General features: G+C 53.6%; 2 protein-coding genes across 5 annotated transcripts; both read left to right on the forward strand.

The window, feature by feature from the left end:
• The first annotated feature begins 9,750 nt into the window (after window positions 1–9,750).
• Window positions 9,751–10,005, forward strand: MYMX (myomixer, myoblast fusion factor). Its single transcript, XM_054568782.1, has one exon. It carries the CDS (start codon window positions 9,751–9,753, stop codon window positions 10,003–10,005), a length of 255 nt encoding a protein of 84 aa, XP_054424757.1.
• Window positions 10,006–15,448: 5,443 nt separating this feature from the next.
• On the forward strand, window positions 15,449–25,186 carry SLC29A1 (solute carrier family 29 member 1 (Augustine blood group)). 4 transcript variants are annotated; one of them, XM_054569432.1, is made up of 15 exons: window positions 15,449–15,538; window positions 17,100–17,232; window positions 17,569–17,678; window positions 18,828–18,910; window positions 20,808–20,889; window positions 21,003–21,205; window positions 21,307–21,446; window positions 21,763–21,897; window positions 21,984–22,081; window positions 22,227–22,305; window positions 22,727–22,851; window positions 23,098–23,206; window positions 23,449–23,534; window positions 23,931–24,130; window positions 24,528–25,186. In XM_054569432.1, exons 4-15 carry the CDS (start codon window positions 18,882–18,884, stop codon window positions 24,637–24,639), a joined length of 1,398 nt encoding a protein of 465 aa, XP_054425407.1. In that variant the 5' UTR covers window positions 15,449–15,538; window positions 17,100–17,232; window positions 17,569–17,678; window positions 18,828–18,881; the 3' UTR covers window positions 24,640–25,186. The 4 variants fall into 4 exon arrangements, with proteins under 4 accessions (XP_054425407.1, XP_054425408.1, XP_054425405.1 ...); XM_054569433.1 differs by having other exon boundaries at window positions 15,451–15,538; window positions 22,754–22,851; XM_054569430.1 differs by lacking the exon at window positions 17,100–17,232 and having other exon boundaries at window positions 15,456–15,538.
• Window positions 25,187–26,015: the final 829 nt, after the last annotated feature.

The following is a 26,015-nucleotide window of genomic DNA, read 5'->3' on the forward strand; positions in this document are numbered from 1 at the left end:
CGGGGAGATTCCTGCCTCCCCTCCCCCCACCACAAACCCTTCCATGCCCCTTCCAAGACCACACTCCTGCCAGACTCAAATTCAATGTCTCATCAAGGCTTCAGAACCACTTTGTTGGAAACCTGGGTTCATCAACCCATCCCCCCAAAGTGATCCTGGTTTCCATCTCTGTTAGTGACACCAGCCAGGAAGACTGTTCAAGGCTCACATTTCCTGAATTCACCCCATTCTGATCGGCTTCTGTTGTTGTTCATGCTCTTCCTCACCTGGGCTCTGCCTCCCATCCTGCAGCAGGTCTCCCCACACCTGTGGGCAACATAGACTTCCCATTGTCCGCCCCCAGCACACCCCCTTGCCCGCAAGTCCTCCCATCTTCCTGGCCACTCCTCCTTCAAGCCTCAGCTCAGAAGCTCCATCCTCCAGGAGGTCTCTGAGAAGTTCCAGGCGCACAGACACAGCCCCCAGGCACCCTGCTGACCTGGCACCCAGGACTCCTGTGGTACCAGGCACTTTCCCTGGCAGAACGTTTACCTCTGAGTTGTCTATTGTCATTCCCTGTTTACTCCTCTGTCTCCCCTACCGACCGTATATTGGCACTGGACTCTTTTCCATTGACACATATATGAACGCTAAGTTTGTTGACTAAGGAAATGAATGGCTTTCCCAGCTAATGGGAACGCTCTCCACACTCTGAACCTTCATAGCTCATCAACAAGGACACCTCCCAAAGGGCCAAAGTGTTCCTGCTGGCACAGGAACCCTCTTGGGTCTGACAGGTAAACTCCTCTCTCTCAACGGTCTGCCTTCCACCCTCTCCTGACGGTCACTCAGGTCCTCTCTGAACCTCAGCTTTTTCATCTGTCTAGAGATGAGAATATTCAGGAAAAAATTACAAGGACCAAATAAGTCATGCCTTGTAAATGACAATGGGATAAATGAAGTATTATTTGGTCTGAGGGCTGCCCTCTTCAATTAATTAATTAATTGGGCTATGTGACCTCTCCCAGCATGATTCTATCTCAAATGGTAATTCTATAGGTAGATTTGTTAGTAGATGACCATTTATCTATCCAAAGAATGAAGACATGTTCAAAATGTAGCTCTTTAGAAAGAACCATGCCCATATTTTCTGTTATTAGACAGTTGTATTATCAGATTCAAACGGGATACTCATCAGCTGAATTAAACAGAGAAGTTTAACGGCATCTGTTTTGCCAAAATTGACATGGACTTGCTGACAGTGGTCGTGAGAGACATATATTCCCCAAGTCCACCGTTCCAGACCCTCTGAATACCCTGAGGATGAGGTGTCCAGTCCCTTCCCTCAGATTTTCAGAATTCCCTAACCAAGAGAGAGATGGGGCGGGGGGAGAGGACAGCCTGAATGGGGCCTCCACCTGGGTTCGCAGGGACAGGAGAAGAGAGATGAGCGGAGGCCTGAAGGACACCAGCAAGTCCTTTGGGGCCTGAGGCTCAGCGGGCAGCCTGCGATTGCCTGGGTTGCCTCTCCTAGTTCCCCCTTGAGATGACCCGTTCATATCCTTTGTTCATTTTGGGAGTATTTTGTCCTTTCCTACTGATGATAAAAATACTGTATTTATTTTGAGTGCTGGCCTGCGAATCAAAGGATCGCCAGTTCGATTCCCTGTCAGGGCACATGTCTGGGTTGTAGGCCAGGTCCCCAATTGGGGGCATACGAGAGGCAACCACACATTGATGTTTCTCTTCCTCTCTTTCTCCTTCCTTTCCCCTCTCTCTAAAAATAAATAAATAAAATCTTTTTTTTAAGTTTATTTATTATTGTTACTAATCTTTTTCAGTTATATGGATTGCAAATTTCTCCCAGTGAGTGAGGGGCTGTTTTTTTACTTTGTAGTATCTTTTGTCAAATGAAAGTTTTTGAGTAATTACTTAAGTTACACAATTGATACACGGGGGTTCATTATACTATTATCTCTACTTTTGTATAATTTTGAAAATAACCATAACAAAAAGTTGTAAAAATTTATAGAACAAACAATTCTCTACCATCCCAAATTCCTCAGGTCCTTACTTTCCACACTCAAGTCTCCACTGTCACTGGAGTTTGTTTTAAACTTGGTCTGTCAGAAGATCAAAACTTACCTCTCCCTCGTGGAGGGCCAAGTGTGCCAGTCCCGTTTCTGACCCTTTAGGTTCTTTCTCCTCTACCAGAAATTCTACACCTGCCACATATATTCTTGCTCATTTCTAAACTCTCAATTCTGTTCCTTAATCACTTATGTCTATTCTTGCACCTTGCCATACTGCCTTCATTCCCATATGACCAGATTTGCCGGGTCTTCTTTTTTGTAAAAAATGTTTTTGTTTCTCCCATGAGGGTATTGCTCAATCTTTGCTAGGTTTATTCCTGGGGCCTGTGGTTTTTGCAGCTCTCCCTCTCCCCATCAAATATGCCAGGCATGTCTTTCCTTACCCCAACGCCAGCCCCTCGGTCCATGCCCCTCCCTCCCATTGTACAGGGAGCAGCTGCCTGGCTCCAACAGCTGACTGTTCCTGAGAGGCCTTGCCAGAAGGGTTGGGCCCATACTCTCCTACCTTGTGTCCTGTCAGCTGAGTCTGGGGAGAGTGACAGTTGTTTTAGTGGGGACAATGGATTGCATTCTATACAGGTCCCCTTCAGGCCAGAGCAACTGTTCCTGTGGATAGGGTTCAGCCCACCTGTCAGCTCTAGTTACTCTTTCAGACATCTAAATCCCCACTTTCTTTGCCTCTTGCGGGCATGTCTAGCATGTGTCGTGTTTCCCAATTGCCTGTTCATGGCTCTATCATTGTCTAGCACTGGTGGGGAGAGGAGTGGTAGGGATGGGTGAGGAACTATCCCTCCCATGTGCATAATCTCTTGCCTCAAGGAGCTAGAGTTCACAAAGTGTCCTCTCAGTTGCCACCATATTCAGGCTTCAGATCCTCCCAACAGTCCAGCTCAGGTAGGTGGTTGCAGCCTTGCTATCACAGGCAGAGAAGTGCTGTCACAGGTGACAGGGCAGACCTCCCAGTTCTGGGCTGGTATTCTGCCCTTCCCCGCAGGAACTTCCTCCACCTGACCGGTCACCGCACGTCCTCCTGGGCACCTGCGCCTCTCCGCTCTCCCTGCCCTCGATGAAGCCTTCCTGGCCTCTTTTCAGAGCTCCTTGTTTGAGAGTCAGCGCTGCCCTTGACCTCTCACAACCAGGAAGGGCTCCAGGCCAGTGCTGATGTCCTGGAGGGGACAACAGGACAAGGAAACATGGCTGAACCAGGAGCCAGGGGCCAGGGCCTTGAGGGGACCCAGACCTCCACTCATTCTTCAAGCATTAACTGAGCCCCAGCATCCACTCTCAGGTGGCTGCTCACGAGCATCACAGTGCCTTGTGACAGGCCTTCGAGGAGCAGCCATTGGGCTGGCTTTAGACATAGAATATACTGAGAGGGAAAACCCAAAGGATGGAAGGAAGTATTGTTGGTAGAAATAAGGCTCTTCCACAAGACAGGAATTCCAAGAACTCACGCCCGGGAGATTGTGGGGTGGCAAGATAGATTATTCATGTGACAATAGAAGCTGCTCCTTGGGTTTCCAACGTCCCATCTCCCTCCATCCTGCCATGGAAAAAGACCAATTTTGTCTTCAGTAGGGCCAGGATGAAGGCCACTGCCCAGAGTTTATGCTCCACATTGAAGTACAGTCCAGTCTAGCACCCACCTAGCTTACCACGTACTTCCAATTGTAGTCCATTGCTGTGCTTCTGTATTCAGACTCCCTTTTGGAGGCCGAGGGCCATGTGGCTGCTAAAGCCACGAGGCCATGGAGAGAAGAGGTGTATGCACTTGTGAGTGGAGGTCACAAGCAAGAGAGAGGGAGAGCTCCTCTGTTTCCCCTGGGATTATAACCAGGAGCTTGAGTTTGGGACAGCCAGGTGCTGTCTCAAAAGAACCAATCGATTTCCTAAACTTTCACAGTCTTTGATAGGTCCACCCCCTGGTTAGACTGATAGGCCTCTATGGGTCCAGCACCTATGGGTGCCCCACCACAGTCCTGCACCAGAAGTGGGGAGGGGGGAGAGTTAATTACCTTGGTGGGGCACAAGGCTGCGGGCCACTGAAGTGTGAAATTATAGCTTCCTGGCTCAGCAAGCAGATTTAGACTTCCCTATTTTATTAAGTTCAATGCCTAGCTTTCCTTTTGCTCCCCTTCTCAATATCTAGCTAAACACCAATGGTAACAGAAGGAAAGTCTTGTTTATTGGGCACCTTCTAGGAGCTAAGCCGTGGACTGAGTACCCCTCATCTCTTGATCCTGTCCAAGATAGGTGTTATGATCATTTCCCTTTTAGGGAAGAGGGCTACCATACAGCACAACTCCAGAAAGTGTCATTTCCACACCAGGCGGTGCAGTGTACAGTCTGCTCAGGCAGCCAGAGCAGCCCTGGGACAGAGTCCCAGAGCCAGCACGCAAATCCAGATCTGAGTGAACAATGCACACGCGTCCTTCGCCTTCCTGTGCAGGTCATGGCAAAGGCAGCGGCCACGTCGTAGAGTTCTTTGGCCAACTGGATGGGGACAAGCAGAAAGCGGTGGGGGGAGCAGGATGCCCAGTACTCTCAGGGCTTGAAAGAATCCATTAGCTCTATTACGACTTTCACCACCCCATCCGCGGTTTCCCCATCTGCTGTCACCCTGCTGACTCTCGGTGTGTCTGTCTTATGTCCTCAGCACCTTGCAGAGGCCTGGTACACAGTGGGCACGCAATGCTTGTTGTTGACATGAATGGCCTAATTAACCGATATCTCTATGTGGGGGTGGTAGGGGCCCCCAGGATGCTTCTAGAGGATCCTGAGGATCTGGGAAGAAGACCAGGGAGGAGGACTCCAGGGGTCAATTATTGCCCAGCCCACTGGCTGCACATGACAGGTTGGCACCTGATACTTTTTTTAAAAATCCTCACTGAAAGATATGTTTACTAATTTTAAAGAGAGAGGAAGGAAAAGAAAGAGAGAGGAGGAAACACCGATGTGAGAGCGAAACATCGATCTGCTGCCTCCCATACATGCCCTGATAGGGGATCAAACCTGCATCCTAGGTGTGTGCCCTGATAGGGGAATCAAACCCACAGGTTTTTGGTGTACAAAGGGGACAACATTCCAGCCAACTTAGTCACCCGGCCACAGTGATTTTTTTTTTTTAATTGACTTTTAAAAACAGGAGGTTTGACCAATTTCCTCAAAGTTGCCTGGCTCCTCCCTGCCCAGCAGAGGATGAGGAGTAGAGGTCAGGGCAGTGGATCAGGAACTAAGAGGAACTGCCTCTGGCAGCTTTGTTGCCAGAGAGGATCGTAATCTTTCCTGGAGAGGCTGAGGAAATCCTTAATAGAGCCCTTGGTTTTCTGCCTGGGAGACAATATCCCGGGCAGGTTGAGGTGGGTGGGCTGGGGTTAATCCCAGGTGAGAGTGGGAAGGAGGTGGAGAGAGGAGTTAATCTCGGGAGCGGGTGGGGGTGGAGACTAAACTCTGGCTAGATCCCTGCCCTGGACCCAGCTGCTGCCCCTCCCCGCCTCCCTACCCAATCTCTCCCGGGGCTCCCCATTGTTAACCGAGACAACATCCTGTTTCCTTTACTTGCCTCACTGACTCAGGCTCGCAGAGACCCTCTGCTTACAGCGGGCAGGGATGGTTCAGGCTTTTGGGCCCAGGCCCAGGGTCCAAGGTTCTCACAGCTGGAAGACCCCTCAGCTGTGGAAGCTAAGCTGGAAGGGATGGTGTGTGACTTACCCAAGGTCATAGTAACTGCACATCTGGGTCAGCGCTTGGTCAGGCCTCCACGGTACCCTCAAAATTATACACGTTGGAGATTCCCAGGGGGAACCATCGAGGCTTGACTTCTCTTTGGCTCAGTGTGATCAGTTCCAAATGGCCCTCCGGCTGTACGTGGCCTGCAGGGCTCTCACATGTATCCTGGAAGTATGTTCAGATCAATGTAGTCCTGGGGCTTAGAGGCACAGGCTCTGGGGCAAGCAGGCCTGGGTTTGATCCTGTCACAGAATTTTCATTTATTTATTTTTCTACATCAAATGTTTATTGCCAAGCACTGGGTACACAGCAGCTAACAAAATGGATGTAAGTCCCTACTCTCATGGACTTTACATATTAGTGGGGGAGGCAGAAATCAGTAAAGGAAGGAAGTAAAGTAAAATATATAGCATTTCTGACAATAATTTGCTATGGAGACAAAGCAGAGGAAGGAATAGAGAGGAGGCAGCAGGAGATGAGGTGGAAAGAGTGTGCTTTTAAGTAGGATGGATGGATAACATTTGGGCCAAGACTTGAAGGAGATGAGAGATGGAGACTTGCGGATGCCTGGAGAAAGAGCCGTGCAGGCAGGAGCAACACTAGGTGCAGAGGCCCTGAAGCAGGAACATGCCTGACACAACTCAGGAGCTACAAGAAGGCCCGTGTGGCTGGAGCAGAGTGAGAGGCAGGAACTAGAAGTTGAATCAGTCAGACCAGGCCAGGGCCTTCAAAGTCATAATTCAAGCCTTTGGCTTTAACTCTGAGTGAATTGGAACCATTGGACTGTTTGGGATGGGCGTGGGGGAGGACAGACTGATTCATGTTTTATAAAGATCATTTTGGTACTGCGTGGAAAAGAAAAACAGGAACACCAGTTAGGAGGCGACTCTGATCATTCAGGCAAGAGGTAGTGCTCGGATGAGGGCAGTCATGACGGCATTGGTGAGAAATCGTGAAATTCTGAATACTTTGAAATTATACCGCTGAATGGTTAAAAAAACAAGATTCTTACGTGTGCTGTCTACAACAGACTCGCTTCAGATCAAAAGACATACAGACTGAAAGTACAGTGATGGAAAAAGATATTTCATCAAAATGGAAATAAAAAAAAAAAAAAAAAGCTCGGGTAGCAATACTTAAACCAGACAAAATAGATTTCAAAACAAAAGTTATAACAAAAGACAAAAAAAGACCCAGCAATTCTGATTTCATTTTCTTCTGGGCATTTGTCCAAAGAAAATGAAAATGAAAACATAATTTGAAAAGATATGTGCACCTACCTCTATGTTCATTGTAACAGTATTTATAATATCCACGATATGGAAGCAACCTAGGTGTTGACCAATAGTTAAACGGATAAAGATTATGTGATTTTATTTATATATATAGATTAAAAAAATAGAATATTACTCAGCCATAGAAAAGAATGAAATCTTGCCATTTGAGACAACACGGATGGATCTAGAGAGTATTATGCTCAGTGAAATAAATCAGAGAAAGACAAATACTTTATCATTTCACTTATGTATGGAATCTAAAAAACTAAACAAATAAACAAAACAGATTCATAGATACAGAGAACAAACTGATAGTTGCCAGAGAGTTGGGTGATGGGGAGACGATGTGCAAAAAGGTGAAGGGGATTAAGAGTTACAAACTTATAAATAAGTCACAGGGATGTAAAGTACAGCATTGGCAATACAGTCAATAATATCTCAATACCTTTGTATGGTGACAGATGGTTACCAGATCATCTGTTCTGTAAGGTATATAAATCACAAATTACTATGTTTACATATGAACTTATTATAATATTACATGTCAACTATACTTTAATAAAAAGAGCTTTATATTCCAGAATGAAAGAAAAAAGATAGAAAGTAGAGCCACCTGGATTTATGAACATGGGTAGTGAACTGTGATAGGAAAGGAAAAGTCAAGAACTTTGGCCGAAGTAACTAGAAAGGTACAGCTGCCACATATAGAGATGGGAAAGCCAAAACGGCGGGGTGGGGGGCAGGTTTGGGGGGGAGGGGATCAGGCCATCTATCTGCTGTGTGATTTTAGGTAAGTTGCTTAACCATTCTGAACCTCAGTGTCCTCGTCTGTACAATGGTTATAATAATCGCCTCCCTTTGCGGGGTGGTGGTGAGAATTGAGAGCAATCATTCACAAACTTGGTACATGTGTGCACCCAACACACATTCCACCCATGGCCTAAAGGATGGCACGTGGCCATCACAAATTTTCAGAAAGAAACTGGAAGGAGAGCAAGACAATGCCTAAAAATCTACATTCTGGCTCCTGCTTCCTCCAGGTGGAAGTGGAGCAGACCTTCCAGACGGTTAAGTTTTCTTTCTTCAAGGTCTTTGATGGTTTTGGAGATAACATGATGCAGGCTGGTGGTGAAATAATGATAAACGGTCATATTCCCAAGGCTGAGCTGAAGTTTATAAAATATTTTCATGATCATTATCTCATCTGAGTCCAGCAAGGCAGAAATTATATTCATTTTATAAAGCAAGAGAATGAAGTATTTAAAAACAAAACAAACCCAGGCTATCTCTATATCTTGCTACCTCATGGCATTTCATTTACTCTCAGGGGAAAAAGTAGGTGGAGAAGAGGGTTCTGAAGTAGGCATTCCTCTTCCTGTCCCTCAGTGGCAGTTGCCGCTCAGCTCTGCCCAACTTGGCCCAGTTGGGAGATGGACTGTGACCCCACTCCTCTCCCCCAGGGGAGGGCTCACAAACGTCTGCCCCGGGCCTGTCCTGCCTGTCTCCGCCACTCTGAGCGTGCCCGGTGTGCCCGGGCTGCCGTCTTACTGCTTCTGAGGTTTGAGCAAACGTGTCTCATACACAGTCCCATTCCAGTTACTCCTCCCAGCTACCCCCAGATACTGAGGTATCTGAAGAGGGGACTGGAGCTCTGAAGAATGAAGAATCAACATGCACACAGTCACGTCATTAGAAAGTGCAGTCTGGCCCTGACCAGGTAATTCAGTTGGTTAGAGCGTCATCCTGATACACCAAGGTTGTGGGTTTGATCCCCAGTCAGGGCATATGCATAAATAAATGGAACAACAAATCAATGTTTATCTCTCTATTCCTCTCTCTCTCTGTGCACCAAAGAATTTAAAAAATTAAAAGAAAAAAAAAAAAAAGAACTGGGAGGAGGAAAACAAAAGGCATGAGATCACATTTAAAGTGCAATCCGCGTTCCAACTCTGAGGCCTGAACCCAGCAGGGAGAATTCCTGCATCTGTTCCATCCACTACTGGCAGCTCAGCTGTCTCCTCCCCTCCAGATACCAAGTGCCAGCATACAGCTGTCTCTTCCCTTGCTCCGACACCCTGACAAGCTTCCAAGGTGGGGCCGAGATGGGTGGGGCAGTCCTGTGTAGTGAGTGTCCCCTGAGGCTGTGTCCCCACAAGCCAATTCGGGCAGAGGTTGCTTCTGAGCAGTGGTTCTGACTGGTGAGAGTTGCTGCCCATGGGGCGGAGGGTTGGAAGGGTAAGAAGTGTCTGCTCAGGGCGGATGAAGGGCCCCCCCAACAAAAAAAAGAAAGTTTAGAATTGCCCGGGGAAGAGCTCCTCCAGGATTGAGGAAGGAGGGATGGAGAATGTCGGGGGAGTGCGTGCAACAGAAGGGCGTGACTAGAGGCGGGGAGGGTATATGGACAGCAGGAGCCCCTGGAGCCTGGGAGTGGCAGGCTGAGGCCCTAGTCCCAGCTTCACTCCACCAGGAGAACCTGTTCCAGCTACTTACTTTGCCAAGAGAAAGGGCTTCGGGAGAGCAAGAGTGATCCACAAACTGAGGTCTGGGGAACGTAATGGTGGAAACCGAGGGGGTGGGAATTCTGCTCAAAACCCCATGTCTTTGGCAGGTGAGCAGGGAGCAGGAAAGGCAAGCCTAGACCCTGGATCGCTTTTGAAGTCACTGACCTAGCCATGCCTGTGCCTCTGCTCCCGCTGCTGCTTCGAACGCTGCTGTCTCGACTGCTGCTGCCTGCAGCCCGCCTGGCCCGCCAGCACCTCCTGCCCCTGCTGCGTCAACTGGCCCGCCGCCTGGGCTCCCAGGACATGCGAGAGGCTCTGCTGAGCTGCCTGTTGTTCGTCCTCAGCCAGAGACACCCGCCAGATGCTGGGGAGGCTTCCAGCGCGGCCAAGCCTGAGAGGAGGGAGAGGCTAGCCCCACAAAAATAAGGCCACTAGTGCTGGCAGTAGCAGGGCCCAAACGCTTCCTTTTGGAGTTGGAGTAAGACAGTCCTGGCAACATCACTGGCCGAAGCCTGCCCAGTGGGTATTAGATGTGGTTCGGGACTGAGCACGAGTGGGGCCTGAACGAGACATGCCCCCCGGCTCCAGCAGAAGTGACTGGAACTATGCAGAAAGCTGATCTTTACCTGTCCTCTGCATTCCTCAAGGCCTTTCCTAATCACCTGGGGCTTCAGCAGGGAAAGGAACTGGCTCTCCCCTTTCTCCCTATCCCCAGACAAATGGGGACACAAGGTCCCATCGGGGGACAATGCTTACCCGAGGGACAACTGACAATTTAGTGGAGAGGCAAGATTTTAATCCAGACTGTTTTCCAGACTCAGGATTTACCTTAAAAGAACAAGACAGTGATTCCCCCAGAGAATCAGTCCTGCCCCCAAAGCCCAGCATGCAGCAGGTGCTCAATAAATATTTTTGAATTCCTGGAATGCCTTTGAAATTCTTGTCACTCACACTCCTGCCTGCACTGCAAGACAGTCTCACCTGGCCAGTGGGTAAGGGCAGGGAACAACTAAGGCTTCCCCTGATCCCTATTCCATCGTCCCTGTCAGGGCTCACCTCCAGGAAGCTGTTTCTGTCATCTCACTGCAGTCAGCCACACTCTGACCCAGCAGTCGTGAGCCTCTCTTGGAGAGCGTTTGGTTATCCCGCGCACGGTAAGGAGGAAAAGGTCCCTGAGAGCGTCTGCAGACTCTTCTCAGCAAGTGGTGGTGGGGAGAGGGAGATTTGATAGCTAAGGGACCCTGCGGGCAGCCCCTCAGGGAGCAGTGCGGAAATGCATGCTCCTGCAGAGATGGTGTGTGTTGGGGGGTAACCTGAGGAATCCACCTCCTCATTTCCTTCTCAATGATGTATTTGCATTTCAGCCTCCGGATAGTTTGCTTAGGGCTCCCCTGCAACAGTCCTCCCTCCCTCTTTCTACCAGCTCTAGGGTCAGAGGGGGGATAGTGAGGAATATAGGAATCTTAAGGGACCATCCTCCCCCCAATCCCGTTCCCACGCCGGTCAGAAGCTGGGGCCGGGGGACGATCTGAGACCAGAGCTGTGCGGCCCCATCCCAGCCCTGTAGGGATTTCCGCCAGACGCCGGCCTCCCCACCGCTCGGCCAACACCTTCCCCCTGGAGTCCTCAAAAGCCAGTGTACGTGCTCGCCCCTCTCGAGAAAGTGGCCTGGGGGAAGGAGCGGAGTGAAGGGGGTGAGAGCCCCTGGTCCCCTGACACCGTTCCCCTCAGGGGTCATGGGCGCCTCCCCCTCCCCCCTGCCACCTCCCTGCTCCAGGCCTTCCTCCCGGTTACCCTCCCTTTCTGCTGGTCTCCCTGGCCTCAGGCTGCCCCGAGGTTCTCCCAGCTCCCGAGCAGCGCCGGGCAGGACAGAGCCGGCCGCGGAGCGGGGCGGCGGGCGCCGGCTCGCGGGTTGCAACCCCTCTCCTGCCAGGCGGCAGAGACGGGTCAGACCCGGTCTGGGCTCCTTTCACCGGCTACCGCCCCAACCCCGAGGTGAGGGTGCCAGGAGGGCGACTAGGGCCCCACCGGCCAGAGAATTGCCGTCCCCCATCCCCAGCTCAGGATGCCGCTCCAAGGTCTCCGCAGGGTGCGGTGAGCAGAGGCGCGGCCGCACGGTGGGGTGGGGCGGGGTCTGAGCGGTCCTCCAGACGCCTAGCGAGGAGGAGAGGTGCGGGTAAGGCCCTGGTTGGAGCGGGGATATCAGTGGAGTCGGGTCTACGGTTTCTGGTGGAGGGGATATTGTCTGGGACTTGGAAGGCGGCAGTTAGATGCCTGCCCCCTAACCCCAAGCCCAAACACGTAGAGATCACGCCAAGTCACAGACCCACCAAGAGCAGAGGGAAGGGGCAAGGTCTGAGAAATTAGGCTGGAAGGGCAAGCCCAGACCTAGTGAACAAAGAGCCCCTATCCACTCTCAAGGAAGGGGAGGTGAGCCTGACCCTGAGAGAACCAGATTCTGTCTCTATTTTCAATGTTGACGTTTTGTTAATGGATTTTTCTTTTACATTAACCTTAACTTTAAAAAATATTGCATTAAAATATTATTCATCTTGATTCCTGAATTTTTTGGTATTCCCTTAAATTTTGTGACTCAGTCAAGTGCCCCGTTGGCCTTGCGCTAGTCCCAGCCCTGCAACAAGGCCCTTGAGATATAGTCACAGACAGAAACTGGAAACGCGCGCAGTCATGAGGCATGCCCTGGTAACAAAACAAATGCCGGGGTGAGCAAACACACTTCCAGCAAACAGATGGACACAAAGTTGGGGGAAGATAGGACTGTGTGAGGGATCAGAGGGGCCTGGATGGGGGAGGAGAGAGTCTGGGGCAAGTCACAGTGCTAAACAGGGTAGGAGTGGGGAACTTGTCCAGCCTTTCCCACCCCGCTCCTAGGCCAAGGACCTGAGGGAGCCCAGGGAGGGAGAGAGCCGTGAGATGGGCAGAAGGTGACCAGGACTACCTTGGCCTGGAGAGAAAAACTCTAAGCACAGGCCAGGGTGAGCTGGGCTCAGCTGAGGGTGTCCGACAGAAGGCCCTGGCATCCAGCAATCATCTCCACCCACGGAGGCGGCTCTGGAGGGGTGTGAGTGCTGGCTGGGGGCCCAGGCAGGGTGTGTGCCATATGGGCTTCTGTCCAGCAGTAGCAGACCTGGTTGTTGCCATCTAGGGAGCAGGCCAGGCTTCAGTGGGGGTGGACGGAGGAGCCGGCCTTCCCCCGTCTGGCCTAGGACCCTCACCACTTCCCTCCAATTTCTTTCCACTTCCAGCCCCCGTTACACACACTGCAGCATTGGCCACCAGCCTAACCATGCCTGGCGGATCTGTCTGACCACGAAGGCTTGCCACCCCCGCAGGCCCAGAGCTGGGCAATAAAGGTGTGGAGAGAGACAGGGGCCCAGAAAGGGGAGAGGAGAGCCAGGAGAGGAAGAGAGAGAGACTGGACAAACACAGGATAGGGATGGGGAGGGAGACCCAGACATGAAGCTGCCCTTAAGCCATGGTGCAGTGCCTAGAAAAATACCATTGATACCCCTCTTCCTGCCCTCTGCTTGTTTAAGGCTGGAGGGGGGTGGTGTGTCATGGCTCTGTGGGACAAGGAGCTGGAAGTCTGGGAACACCCTTTCTGCAGTAGCTTGGGGAGTGTCCACTGATCCTAAGTAGAAAAGCTACCCCTCACCTCAGGTTTCGGTCTGATCTCTGGAGAGATGGTGTGATTCTGCCTTATCCCTAGGATGTGAGTGAGACATGATAGTGAGAAGCTAAGAAAACTCCTTGGCAAGTAGACTAGGGAAAGAGACAAATAGCTGAGCACAATGGCTTAGCAATTTACAGCCAAGTGCAGACTGTCACCAGGGCAGAAGGCCCCAAGTGCCTTGCAGGGGGCAAAACTGGGAAAACAAGAACCTCAGCCTCCAGGTAACCTTTCCTCCCTGGAAATAACATCTAGGCCTCAGTTATGTTTCAGTTCCAGGCCCAGAAAAGCAGCACAACCAGGTGGGTGTTGCCAGAACCAACTGCAATGATTAAAGCCCCCTTGCCCTCACTGACCAATCAGTGGAAACATGACCCTGAAACGGCCCACCTGGAGACCCTGATGAATATTCTGCTGAAACCCTCCCCTGAGACCTCCCCTGAGATTCCTGCCTGCAAGAGAGTGGCAAAGGTCTCCAAACAAAAGCCCCAGCCCTTACTCTGCTTCTGGGGAGCAGCCTGCACCATTTCTTTTTCCTTTGTCCCCGCCCCCTTCTTTCTTCATAGTCATGGGGCTCTTAAACTCTAGGAGGGATGTCCAGACTGTGGCCCACGGACCGCATGCAGCTCAGGATGGCTGTGAATGTGGCCCAAAACAAAATTGAAAATTTACTTAAAACACTATGAGATTGTTTTGTGATTATGTGTCCTGATGTATTTAAAGTGTGGCCCAAGAAAACTCTTCTTCCAGTGCGGCCCAGAGACGCCAAAAGGTTGGACACCCCTGCAAAAAATGGTCAGTGGAAGTTTGTCCCAGGATTATCCCCTGAACATGTCCCGAAGGCCCCCTTTTCTCTGATTTCCCAGTGAGCTAAGGGAGCCCAGCCTAGGCTCTCCTGTTGCTTTTCCTATGCTAAGACTTACCTTTATTGTTTCACTACCCCCAGCTTTAATAAATATATCCTCCATAATCACTTGGACTCACATGGTGAAACATTTCTTACATGAAGTCAAGAACCCACACACTACAGCTGGCCCGAGGCAGACCCACTCGGCCAGCTCCCTCCTCGGGTAACATATTCCTAATTGTTAATTAGTGTCTGTGGCTTCTCCAGGGGACAGGCCTCTTGGGTAGTGGGGATGAGGTAGAGGCTGGAATGGATTTTCTCTCCTCAGTACCTCTCTAACCTTCGGATTGTCTTCCAGCACTGAGAGCTGCTGTAGGGGCAGTGATTCCCCCACCCCGAAATTTACTAACAAAAAAGAGGAGTGAATCCCTTCCTTCCCTTGAAGGTACGAGGACTTCTCAGCATGCCCACCCCCCTCTTCCTGGGGCAGTGGAGGATGCGGGGTTCAGTGAGCTTCCGTTCTGGCTTCTGAGTATCAGGACAATAGGATTCACTCAGGATGTAAGGCTGTTCCCAGCTTTTTTCTTCCCATCCCTGCTGTGCCTCAGTCTTTCCAAAGTTCTGAATTTAGAAAAGGGTGAATCATGGGGGAACAACAGGGCCGTGCCTCTACCACCGACCCCCACACAAAACCACACATCCTCCAAGTCAACAGTTGTGGGTGGCCATGTTAGGGTGGGTGGGTGGGTGGGTATGTGCTCTGAGTGTGTTAGAGGTGGGAAAATCCACCTTGCAGGTCACTGGTTACCTCGGAGGGATCCCAAGGCGTGGTGGGGTCGAGGGCTGGAGAGCGAATATCAAGACAGGTCTGAAGGCAAGAAAGTGGCACTGAAAAGGGCGGGGCGGGTGGGGGGAGGGGGGAATCGCTGTTAAGGAAAAAGGTGCGCTGTACAAGAAAGTGGCATGGGATGGGGTTTGGGGAGTGATAATGGAGCATCTGAGATAGAGTAGAGACATACATGGAGACGCCGGGGCCTGCCTGGCAAGTTTATCGCTGGGAGAACCCTGAGGTGAGTTCTGTAGCATTTTTGTAGCCCCGGCACGAAGAAGACTAGGGGTACCCGCGTGGGGCTGTACCGTCCAACGCCGTGTGCTCCTTAGTGGGGCAGGTTTTGGTGGAGCAGAGTTTGGTGCGAAATTACAAAGCGTGTCTGAGCCGGGCGGCCCTGGCGATGCACAGGGTCCCGGGATAGGGGCCCCTTCGGGGCCGCAGGGCGGGAGCCGCTGCAGGGGCGGTCCGGGGCGTGGCCCCGACTGCCACGCGAGAGGAGGCGGGGACGACCTGCCCGGGAGGCACCGCTGTCGGCGCGGGAAGCGGGGAGATTAGCGCGCGAATCTCAGCGCGGGAGGACTCCTTCACAGTAGGTGTTGCCCGGGGTCGGGAGTCCAGGGGTCCAGGGGTCCAGGGACCAACGGGGCGGAAGGCACTGCTTTCCGCGTTCCAGGAGGGCAGGGAAGCGGGGCCTGGCAGCTGGCGGAGAGACGCGGGGCGGGGCCCCAGGTGCGGAGTGTGCAGAGCAGTGCAGCACGTGCCTGACGTGCTGGGGGGCAAGAAAAAAGGTGCGGTGTGGAAGAAAGGAGCGTGGGAGGGGGGCCCGAACCAGGCGGGAAGACCCGGCTTCTGGGCCTGAAACCGGCTATCGCGGAGCTGACCTCTGTAAAGGGCGGCAGAGCAGATGGTTAATCTCGGTACAGAGGAGGCCGCGCCGGTAACTACGGTGGGTGAGGGGAATGGGGCTGCGAGCACCCGGAAGGGAGGAGCCAGGTCTTTAACCCCCGATTTTAATTGGCCGAACTCGTGTCCCTAGCCTCCCCTGTCTGTGTGCGTCCTCGTCACACCCAGAAAGAGGACCCTTCACTCAAAGAAAGGGCGAGGACACACGCCTTTCAGGTTTTCTTCCCAGGCGAGAGCAGTGGTGGGCGAGGGTCCCTCCCTGCCCCTCACGTCTCTTGGGGTGGCCCCTCTGCCCATTTCTCTGGTAACCCTTATAACCTCCCACTTGTCCTCCTGCCGAGTGATCTTTTCTTGCCAGGATGTGTGTATAATGTGGGGGGCGGGGGGCGCTTACACCCGACACTCATGTCAGGCTGGAGGTGACCTTGGCCCCCACATTGTTTTTCCCCTTTAGCTCGAGTAGAGCACCCCCACCTCCCAGTATATAGAACCAGCTGAGAAGCAGCCTTCATACCTCCCTCTCTACCCCAGAATAAGCCTAGAATAAGCTGCATGTTGAGTTTGAATTGCAGCTCAGAGAACCTTGGTTGGCCCCATCTGTTCAATGGAGACAATTTAGAGCTAGTTATGTGTGGTTATGAGGGAAAGAAGGGGTATTTGCAGGCCGGCCCCTTATGGGATCCTGGGGAATGGAGAATTTGACACTACTGCAAGGGTGTGCCCAGATGCTGGGGTGCATGAAACGTGTTGGGAGCCTGAGTTTGGTGCCTTCTTTCAGGGCCCCATCCAGGCAGGCCAGGGCATGGCTGGAGGTACACCAGATGCTCTGGGCTGGTAGTTTGCAGCTAGGCAAAGGAAGACAGCCCTGGCTGTCAATAGCCCTGGCTGGTGTGGCTCAGTGTGTTGAGCACGGGCCCACAAACCAAAAGGCCACCAGTTCAATTTGGGGTCCATGACGAGGTTACAGGCCAGGTCCTGGGTTGGAGGCATGAGAGAGGCAGCTGATAGATGTTTCTCTCCCTCTCTTTCTGCCTCCCTTCCCCTGTCTCTAAAAACAAACAAAATATTTTTTTAAAAAATAGGAAGAGAAAAATAAAACACCTGGACCAGCCTGCTGAGTGTTAGGATGTGGGCAGGGAAGGGGGCTGCCCCTGGAGTTGAATTGTGCCCAGGGCTGAGGTGGGTTTGCCGAGAACAGAAAGAAGGGTGTTGATGAGGGAAAAGGCAGAAATTTATACTTCTCTGAGCTTCAGGCAGATTTCACCAAGAAAGGGACAGTACCTCGGCAAGTATGTGTTGAAAGGGTGAACGAAATAAGCCCTCTACGTGCAGCTGGAGATGTGCGGGTCTGCGCCCCCTCCCCCAACACACACAACCCAGGTACGGGCTAGGGATCTGAGGAAGGCTTCGGAGAGTCTGGGGTGGCCCGGGGGGCAGTTGAGAGGACTGGGACTGCTAGAAAAGCCCATTGATGGTACAGGGTCCAGGTGGACTGCGACCTGGAGCACTGGACGTACTCCCGTTGACCTGCCCCCACACTTGCTGTGACTGTTAGAGCTCTTATCTCCAAAGCTGCAATGGTGGTTTTTTTTAATCTCCCTGGTTTAGGACAGTTGGAAGCTTCTCAGAATGGGGTAGCTTCCTCCCACAACAAGGCCTGCGGGTTTCTCTCCCCATATATTCTGTGCCACTGTCTTCATTCTGGACCCTTACTAGGGGAAGCCCATGGACGAGGCCAGCTGCCTGAGCTGGAGCTAGGACCACCTTCCAGGGACTGCCCGGGACTCCTCTGCTCTGACTCTTCTGCTGGCAAGTCGGGGCACCCGGTGAGTGCTGGCCCAGGTGGGCTGTGGGGGAAGCCAGTCCTGTGTCCGGAGCAAGGCCCTCACTTCAGGGATGCACCAGCACACGCCTGCCTGGCTTTCCAATGCCATCCAAAGGGAAAGCTGTTTTCTCTGCTGGTGCCAAAAAAGTCCTAGCTACAGAAATAACACAAGGGAGGGAGCAGGAGAGGGACGCTGAAGCGGGAAACCAGGAGATTTGTGACCATGCAGTTAGTTAGGCCTGTGTCCACACCCCACCCCCAATCTTCCCCTTAAGTTTGCTCTCAGAAAGGGGAAGAGTACAGAGGCCTGGGAATGAGAGAGGAACCAAGGGGGGATGGGGGGCAGGAAGAGTCTGGGACAGGGGTCGAGGGAGAGATAAGGCTAGGTTGTGGAAAAGGCTGTGGCCCATGCCCAACGAAAAGTGTTTTCCTGGAAAAGTGACCAGGAACTGGGAAGTCCCTGGGCAGTGGCTGGAAGGGAAGGTTAAGGTGCCACCAGCAGAGAGGCTGGAGTCTGGGGTACCTCCAGGAGAGGACAAGTTCTCAAGAGCCCACCCTAGCCGTGAGTCCAGGGGCTCCCCAGGAGGCTGGAGAGGTCAGACTTAACAGAGAGGGCCTGGAGCGGGAGGCCTCTCGGGCTTGGCCGCAGTCATCACCCCTGTGGCTACTGATCCTGCAGATGTTTGTTTTGTGCCCTCCCTCCTGCTGTCTACTGTGTCTCTTTTTCTGCTTCCCTCCTCCTGTCCCTCCTATTGTCATCACTGTCCCTAACCCCTCTCATCCTCTTCCCTGCCTTTGCCTGTCTTTCCCTCCCTCTCAATAAGACGCCCCTCCCTTTCCCTCCTGCTCTCCACCCCCCACCCCCGCCCCTTGGTTTCCCAGCTTACAAACGGCTTCGCTGCCGGGTAAAAATAGCAGTGGCAGCGGCCAGGCCAGGCCTGCTGCCAGGTAGAGCTCGAGCAGGCAGGGGGGCCCAACAGGACTGGTCAGAGGGGTCAGATTGAGCAGTCCTGAGAGGCAAGGCCAGGAGAGTGTCCTGCTGGACTCTAGTGCTTGCCAGCTGTTTGCCCTGCTCCCTCCCACCCACTAAGAGTCTAAGGCCTGTGGGGAAACAGGAGGAGACAAGGCCTCACACTGCTTCTGCCCCCAGCGAGCCTCAGAGGAAGACAGCTGTCAGCCAGGCAAAACCGAGACTGCCGTCACCATGACAACCAGTCAGCAGCCTCAGGACAGGTACTGGGAGACCTGGGCTGGGGACCCAGGGCAGTGGAAATGGGTCTGCAGGGGGCTGGGTGCCATGTGCTTCGAAATTTGGAGTTGTTGCTTACTGGCCTTTCAGCCAGTTAGCCATGAGTCAGAGCTGCATGTGGGGGAGGCTGCGCTTGCCCTGGGGGTGTGGACTGGGGTGTCTGTGTGGAGGGCCAGGGTGGGTGGATGGCAGCCCCTCCCTGGTCCATCAGTTTTTCCACTGTTGCTCGCCAGCGGCAGCTGGCTCCTCCCACCACCACCATGGGGAGGTATTTGGCAACACCTCTCATTCCAGAGCACATCTGGCAGAACTTCCCCTCCCTCAGCTCATGTTTCTCATGACCTTGGCTCCCCCTGGTCTATGCCGAGACCTTCCTCTCAGTTCTGCACCTCTGGAGCCTGTGAATTCCCTCAAGTTAGACCTGCACATGTGATCATATGTGTTTTCAGAGAAGAGGCTGTAGCTTGACTCAAGTTCTCCAAGGCATCTAGGACCCAAGGAAGTTGATAAAGTCATGCCTCAGGTCCAAAGTTCCTCAACCCATCACCTCTTTCAGCCCATTCTGTCTCCTTCCTATGCCAAAGGCCATAGAACTAGACCACTTCTGGCTGTGGGACCCTGGGCACCTAGCTTGATCTCTCTAGGACCATTTCCCATCTGTAAAATAAAGGTGAGGTTTATTTCAACGGGACAGAATTTAAGGAGACACTAAGTATAGGCCCCTCGCTCCCTTGTCCCTGCTCCTGGGCTGCCTACCTGCCCCTTCCCAGCCTCACCAACTCCTAGCAGTTCTGTGAACCCCACTCCATCTCCTTCCCCTCTTGCACTCATCCAGACCATTCCGACCCTCTGTCATGTGTGACTTTGGGAGTTTCTCCCTTCCTCCTGGGTCTCTGAACCCAGCCTTTAACTATTTCAAGGTGGGTATATGAGGGAGTTGGGAGGCGGCAGCTGTAATGACTCAGACCTGCCTGGTTGGGGCGCTCACCCAGGCCCTCCCTGCGTAAGGCCGGCCCCGCGCTCTGACCAGAGCTGTCCTCACTGCCTTGGGCTTTGTCTCTGCCATCTCTGTGAAGAAAGCAGATGTTGGCTGTGGGGAAAGTATGGCAGACACATCTGGAGACTATAGTGGGGAGGCCTGGGGCTGCCTGGCGGAAGCTGGCCCGTCCCAGACAGGCCCTGAGATGTAGGGCTTGGGGCTGTGCCCTGGCAAAAGTTAGGCTTGCACTTATTTATACTCTGGGGCCCAGATGACCTCCAGTGGCCGGATACCCCCAGGCTTATCCTAGGTGGTATGACCTACAAAGCTGGTTCTGTCTGGGCCAGGAAAAAACAACTCCTTCATTTCCCAGCTGCCCCCAGGGCACCCCGCCTGCCTGCGCCACTAGGTCCAGAATGGTCTGGGACTTTCTTGACCTAAGAATCCTCTTTGGGGAGCCACACAGTCCCTGCCCAGACTACATAATCACTTCCAGTCTGCCTGGCAGGCAGGGGTGGAAGACACTTGCTGTTTGCTTTCTCCCTCTCCCTCCACCCCCAGCCATTATAGCAGAAGTTCCAAAACCACCTCCGGATGTGTGGGTCACATTGGTTACTAAGCCTTCAGGGTTGCCTAAGTCTTTAGGGGCTAAGAACCACAGTCCTGTGGCCATGCCCTCCCTCTGTGGACTCAGTTGGGCCCTTGTCCCTATTCCAGGACACCTCCCCCTCCACATACACTCATAGGAGGACCCAGGCACATGGACACAAACACATATGCCCTGTGCCCTGGGATAGCTGGAGAGACAGATGGTCACAGAGGGACGGGCTTCCCCAGGTTTGATCTGGAAAGGAAGATTGGACGATGGGTCACTTGGCTCCTTTTTCCACTCCCATCCCCAGGTACAAAGCTGTCTGGCTTATCTTCTTCATGCTGGGTCTGGGGACCCTGCTCCCCTGGAATTTTTTCATGACAGCCACTCAGGTGAGACTGGGGGACTGGGCTCCAAGGGTTATGTGCACTGGGCATGTAGGGCCTGGATCTGTATACATTGGCACAGGGAGAGAGGTTCCAACACTGCTCTGCATCCCCCGCAGTATTTCACAAACCGCCTGGACCAGTCCCAGAACGTGTCCTCGGTCACGGCTGAACTGGGTGGGGACGTCCAGCTGTTGGCCACCCCCATAGCGCCCCCGCCAGAGCGGAATTCTCTGAGTGCCATCTTCAACAATGTCATGACCTTGTGTGCCATGCTGCCCCTACTGCTCTTTACCTGCCTCAACTCCTTCTTGCATCAGAGGTGAGTGCCCAGGCCCAGCCTGACCCCTGGCTGCCTCCTGTGCACCCTGGACTGAGCCCCGGCCTTCACCTTGCCTCTCTGCCACCTCGGCTCTCCCCCAGGATCCCCCAGGCTGTCAGGATCCTGGGCAGCCTGGTGGCCATCCTGCTGGTGTTCCTGGTCACTGCCGTCCTGGTGAAGGTGCACCTGGATGACCTGTCCTTTTTCGTCATCACCATGATCAAGATCATGCTCATTAATTGTAAGCAGAGCTGGGAGGGGTCCTGGGGCCAAGACCTTCCCACTTACCCCCATCCTTCCTTTAGACCCGCCATCAGCCAGAGAGGAGCCCATTCAGACACCCAGAGAAAATAGATGCCATGGGCTCAGAGGCCTGAGCAGGAAGGGAACCAGGGTAGGGAGTTCGGGACAGAGAGAAGGGCCGCTCAGCAGCACAACCGACTGGCAGTAAAGCAGGAGTTACGGGAACCTGTTGTGCCGTGAGCCCCAGCTGCCCCCATTGGAAGTGAATCCCTCCCTGCCCATACCCCTTGCTGATGCCCACCGTGTTCCCCCAGCATTTGGTGCCATCCTGCAGGGCAGCCTGTTTGGTCTGGCTGGTCTCCTGCCTGCCAGCTACACGGCCCCCATCATGAGTGGCCAGGGCCTGGCAGGCATCTTCGCATCAGTGGCCATGATCTGCGCCATCGCCAGTAAGTCCTGCTCTCTATCTGCCTGTCTGGTTTTTGTGGGGCAGGGGGAATAGAGCCTGTCTCACTGCTGACACCCTCCACCCTAGGTGGCTCAGAGCTGTCAGAAAGTGCCTTTGGCTATTTTATCACAGCCTGTGGGGTCATCGTTTTGACCATCGTTTGTTACCTGGGACTGCCCCGGCTGGTGAGCAAAAGGAGAAAGCGGGGTTTTTGGGGCCTGGGGAGTCCAGGACTCCAGACCATGGATGTCCTGATGCTGAAAACCTGGGGGAGGCAGGGATTTGGTAGATCTTGCCTCTGAGTCCACCTCCCGCTCCTTCTCTTGATAGGAATTCTACCGCTACTACCAGCAGCTCAAGCTTGAAGGGTCCGGGGAGCAGGAGACCAAGTTGGACCTCATTAGTAAAGGTCTGGGTAGCCTGAGGAAGCGCAGGTGGAGGACAGCCTCCTGGGCAAGGGGGCAGCTGAGCACAGGGGGCAGGAATGGGTACACTGTATTTATTGGCAGAGATGAGCCAGGGGCTAGAGGGACCAGGGGTGGGGTCAGGGGGATGGTAGGAAATAAGAGCTGGAAAACTAAAATGGGGGGAGATCCTGGATGACCTTGAATGCCTGAGGACAGTGGATTCTTGGATAGGGTGTAACATGAGTTGAGGCTCCTGGGAGAGGTCAGGACACAGGGACTGGCACTGTGAGGATTTAGAGGAGGTCTGGGCTAGATGTTAGGGTGCTTCTGTTCACTGTGTAAGGGGGTGTCCCCAACTAACCCCAGCCCTTTTGGGGAATGGTTGTGTCATTTCCTGTTGCTCTCTCCTTCCAAAACTTGAAGATCCTTCCACAACCTGTCACCCCCCAGGAGAGGAGCCAAGAGCAGGCAAAGAGGAGTCTGGAGTTTCGGCCCCCAACTCTCAGCCCGCCAGCAAAAGCCACTCAATCCGAGCCATCCTCAAAAATGTGCGTGGGACATGGGTGCCTTCCCTTTACCCCTCACCCTCTTTCCTCATTCCCCACCCCCACCCACCCACCCACCTCCACATGGCCCATTCCATCCTTTTCTGACTGAGAATGGCCACTCCTGGATTATTCGTGCGCGTGCGTGCGTGCGTGTGCGTGCGTGCGTGCGTGCGCGCGTTTGTGTGTTGATTGGTTCTTCAGTGCACGGCCATCATGGAGACTCGGGCCTGGGTCCCTTTCCTCCAGATTATAGTCCCGGCTCTCTCTGTCTGCTTCATCTTCACGATCACCATTGGGGTGTTTCCCGCCGTTACTGCTGAGGTCAAGTCCAGCATTGCAGGCGGTAGCGCCTGGGGTGAGGATACCATGGGTTCCCAGTAGGGGGATGGACGGGCTCTAGCAGGACTGGGAGTGGGGGAGAGGAGACCCTGGACTGCCATCTCCCCAGCTAGACTCTGCTGGTCCACTTGCCCTTCCCTGGGCGAAGGGCATCTCTCCACTTTACAGCTGGGGACACTCAGCCCCGTTGAGGGTCAAGGTTGCTAAATCTGCCTATGGACCTAATAACATTACTCTAATGTTCTATTCCTTTTCCAGAATACTACTTCATTCCTGTGTCCTGTTTCTTGACTTTCAATGTCTTCGACTGGCTGGGCCGAAGCCTCACAGCCATATCCATGTGGGTAAGTGAAAGAAGAGGGCATCAAGTCCCCGTGAGGGGGCAGAGTCCACCCTGAGACCCAGAAAGGGCACTAAGAAAGTATGGTGACAAGGGGACCGTGCTCTTTCAAAAACCAAGACATTATGCATAGTTAGGTATACAAGGCCTAAGTGTACCACTTAGTGACTATATACACATCCCCTGTATAATCACCGACCAGGTCGAGATGGAGAACATTTCCAGCATTCCAGAAGTTTCCACTCTGCCCTCTCCCCATCAGTACCCATAAGGGCAACCAGGTTTTGAGGTTTCCATGCAGATCCTGAAGGGCTCCGTATGCAGCCCTGGGGGCCTGGGTGTGCCCGGGGGCGGGGCGGGGGCAGGGGAGCCTGGCTGAGGCACTGCCTGGTCCCCACAGCCTGGGAAGGACAGCCACTGGCTGCCAAGCCTGGTGCTGGCCCGGCTGGTGTTTGTGCCCCTGCTGCTGCTGTGCAACGTCCATCCCCGCCAATACCTGCCTGTGGTCTTTGAGCATGACGCCTGGTTCATCATCTTCATGGCCACCTTCGCCTTCTCCAATGGCTACCTCGCCAGTCTCTGCATGTGCTTCGGGCCCAAGTGAGTGTCAGGCAGGGCCTAGCGCTCTGAAGGGGAACACGCAGCAGAGGGAGGAAGGGCCAGAGGAGCCTCCCTGATCCTGGAGCTTCAGGTTTCCAGCCTGAGCAAGAAGTCGACCAGGAGGGGCGCCCAGTCTGAAGGGGTTGAGGTGGGGAGTGCGGGGATGGGGTGCCCAGGCTTACTTTAAGTGGGGTTATGGGAGGGGACTCTCAGATAAGGAGGAAGGCGGCCCTCCAGGCCATGTTTCCCCAAGAGGAAAAAGCCTGATTAGGGTGGGGTGAGTAGGATGGGTTAGTCAGCAGAATTGGATGCTGAGGCAAGTCTCCCCACCCTGGTACTCTGGGGGGCGGTGCTGGAGTAGGGGCCATCTTAAGGTAGCCTTGCATCCCTCCTTTAGGAAAGTGAAGCCGGCTGAGGCGGAGACAGCCGGAGCCATCATGGCCTTCTTTCTGTCTCTGGGCCTGGCGCTGGGGGCTGTCTTCTCCTTCCTGTTCCGGGCCATTGTGTGACCATGGATGGACAGAGGACTGCACTGGCAACCTGCCCCTGCCCCTTCTTTATCCTTCAGGGATGGGCAGGGGTCTGCTGGAGGTTTTCTCTTCTAGCTGGATTCTGCTTTCTCGTGGCCTGTGCTGGGCCTGGCATCCAGGCCCCCGGGAGGGACCCTCTGGGTGGACAGTTGGACAGTGGCGACATTGTGGGCCTGCAGGTCCGAGTCAAGGGAGGGGACACAGTCTCTGCATATGCTTGGATCGCCCCGCGCTTGGCTCTGACTGATCCCTACTTGAGCTGGACAGCAGAGGCCCCTGGGCTCAGAGAGTGTGTGTGTCTGTATGTTCATGTGCCTGTGCCAGGGGTGGCTGGGGGCCAGGACTGTCTGTTCTAAGGTCCAGTCTGATATTTGCCCCCTCCCTGTGCTTCCTCCCCTGCTCCCCCTGCCTTGTATCTACCTATCATGTACCCCATACAGTTGCCACACTTTACTGCCTTTTTTTATACTCAACAGAAACCAGGTGCCTTCAGAGGCTCTCTGACTAAATAAACCATTGTATTTTCCCCCATGGCTCTCTGTGTCCTCCAGCCACGGCTGCATGCCCTGGGGAGGGGAGAGGGATGGCAGCCTGAGTCTGGGGGGATGAGCATCACCCTGCTGGGTCTTGGCCAACACCAAGCCTAGGTTCAAGGTTGGGTGGGGGAGGGGAGTCAGTCCCCTTAGCCTTAGAGGGGCTGCAGTGTCCTCTGCTGGGGAAACAGGAGGGAGGGGCCTAGAGCCAGGACACCCAGACTTGGCTGAGATAAAGAGAGCCCATTTTTCTTTGCTGCTTCATCCCTGCTTCCATAAGGTTGGGAATGGAGAAGACACACTCATTTTTTTTGTCTTCACTGTCACCCCCTCCACTCTGTCCTCACTCCTCAGCCCCAGAAATGAATTCTGCAAAACTCGCCAGCTCTCCCCTATGGCTTCCCCCTGCCTGGCTCCTGGTTGTACTCCCACACCTCCCTGCAAGAACAGACTGCGCCTGAGGGCTCTCCCCTACCTGGCACTCTGCCCTGACACCAAAGCTCAGACTTCCTGGGGAACAAGGGGCCTATGTGTTCTTGCACTGAAACTCGGCCCTCCCCTTCCCTTTCCAAACTCTGGCCTTGGGAGGGGTGGGATAGTGTGGGACCACGTGAGTGTCTCAGTAGAGGGGGCCATACCACTGGGTCCCCCTTCTCAAAAATGACTCCTCCTGATAGTGGGACCAGAGCTCTGGCCACGGGACCCCCTTCCCCACCTCAGTGACCCTGGACCCTCAGCATGTGTCTCAGACTTCCCAGAAGGGCAGGAGGTATTCCTGCACAGCCCAGACTGCTCACTGATCCTGAACCGGCAGATGCTACA

The sequence above is a fragment of the Pteronotus mesoamericanus genome, unplaced genomic scaffold (genome assembly GCF_021234165.1).
Source record: "Pteronotus mesoamericanus isolate MK-2021 breed Mesoamerican mustached bat unplaced genomic scaffold, CSHL_Meso_final contig_20, whole genome shotgun sequence".
Taxonomy (NCBI): domain Eukaryota; kingdom Metazoa; phylum Chordata; class Mammalia; order Chiroptera; family Mormoopidae; genus Pteronotus; species Pteronotus mesoamericanus.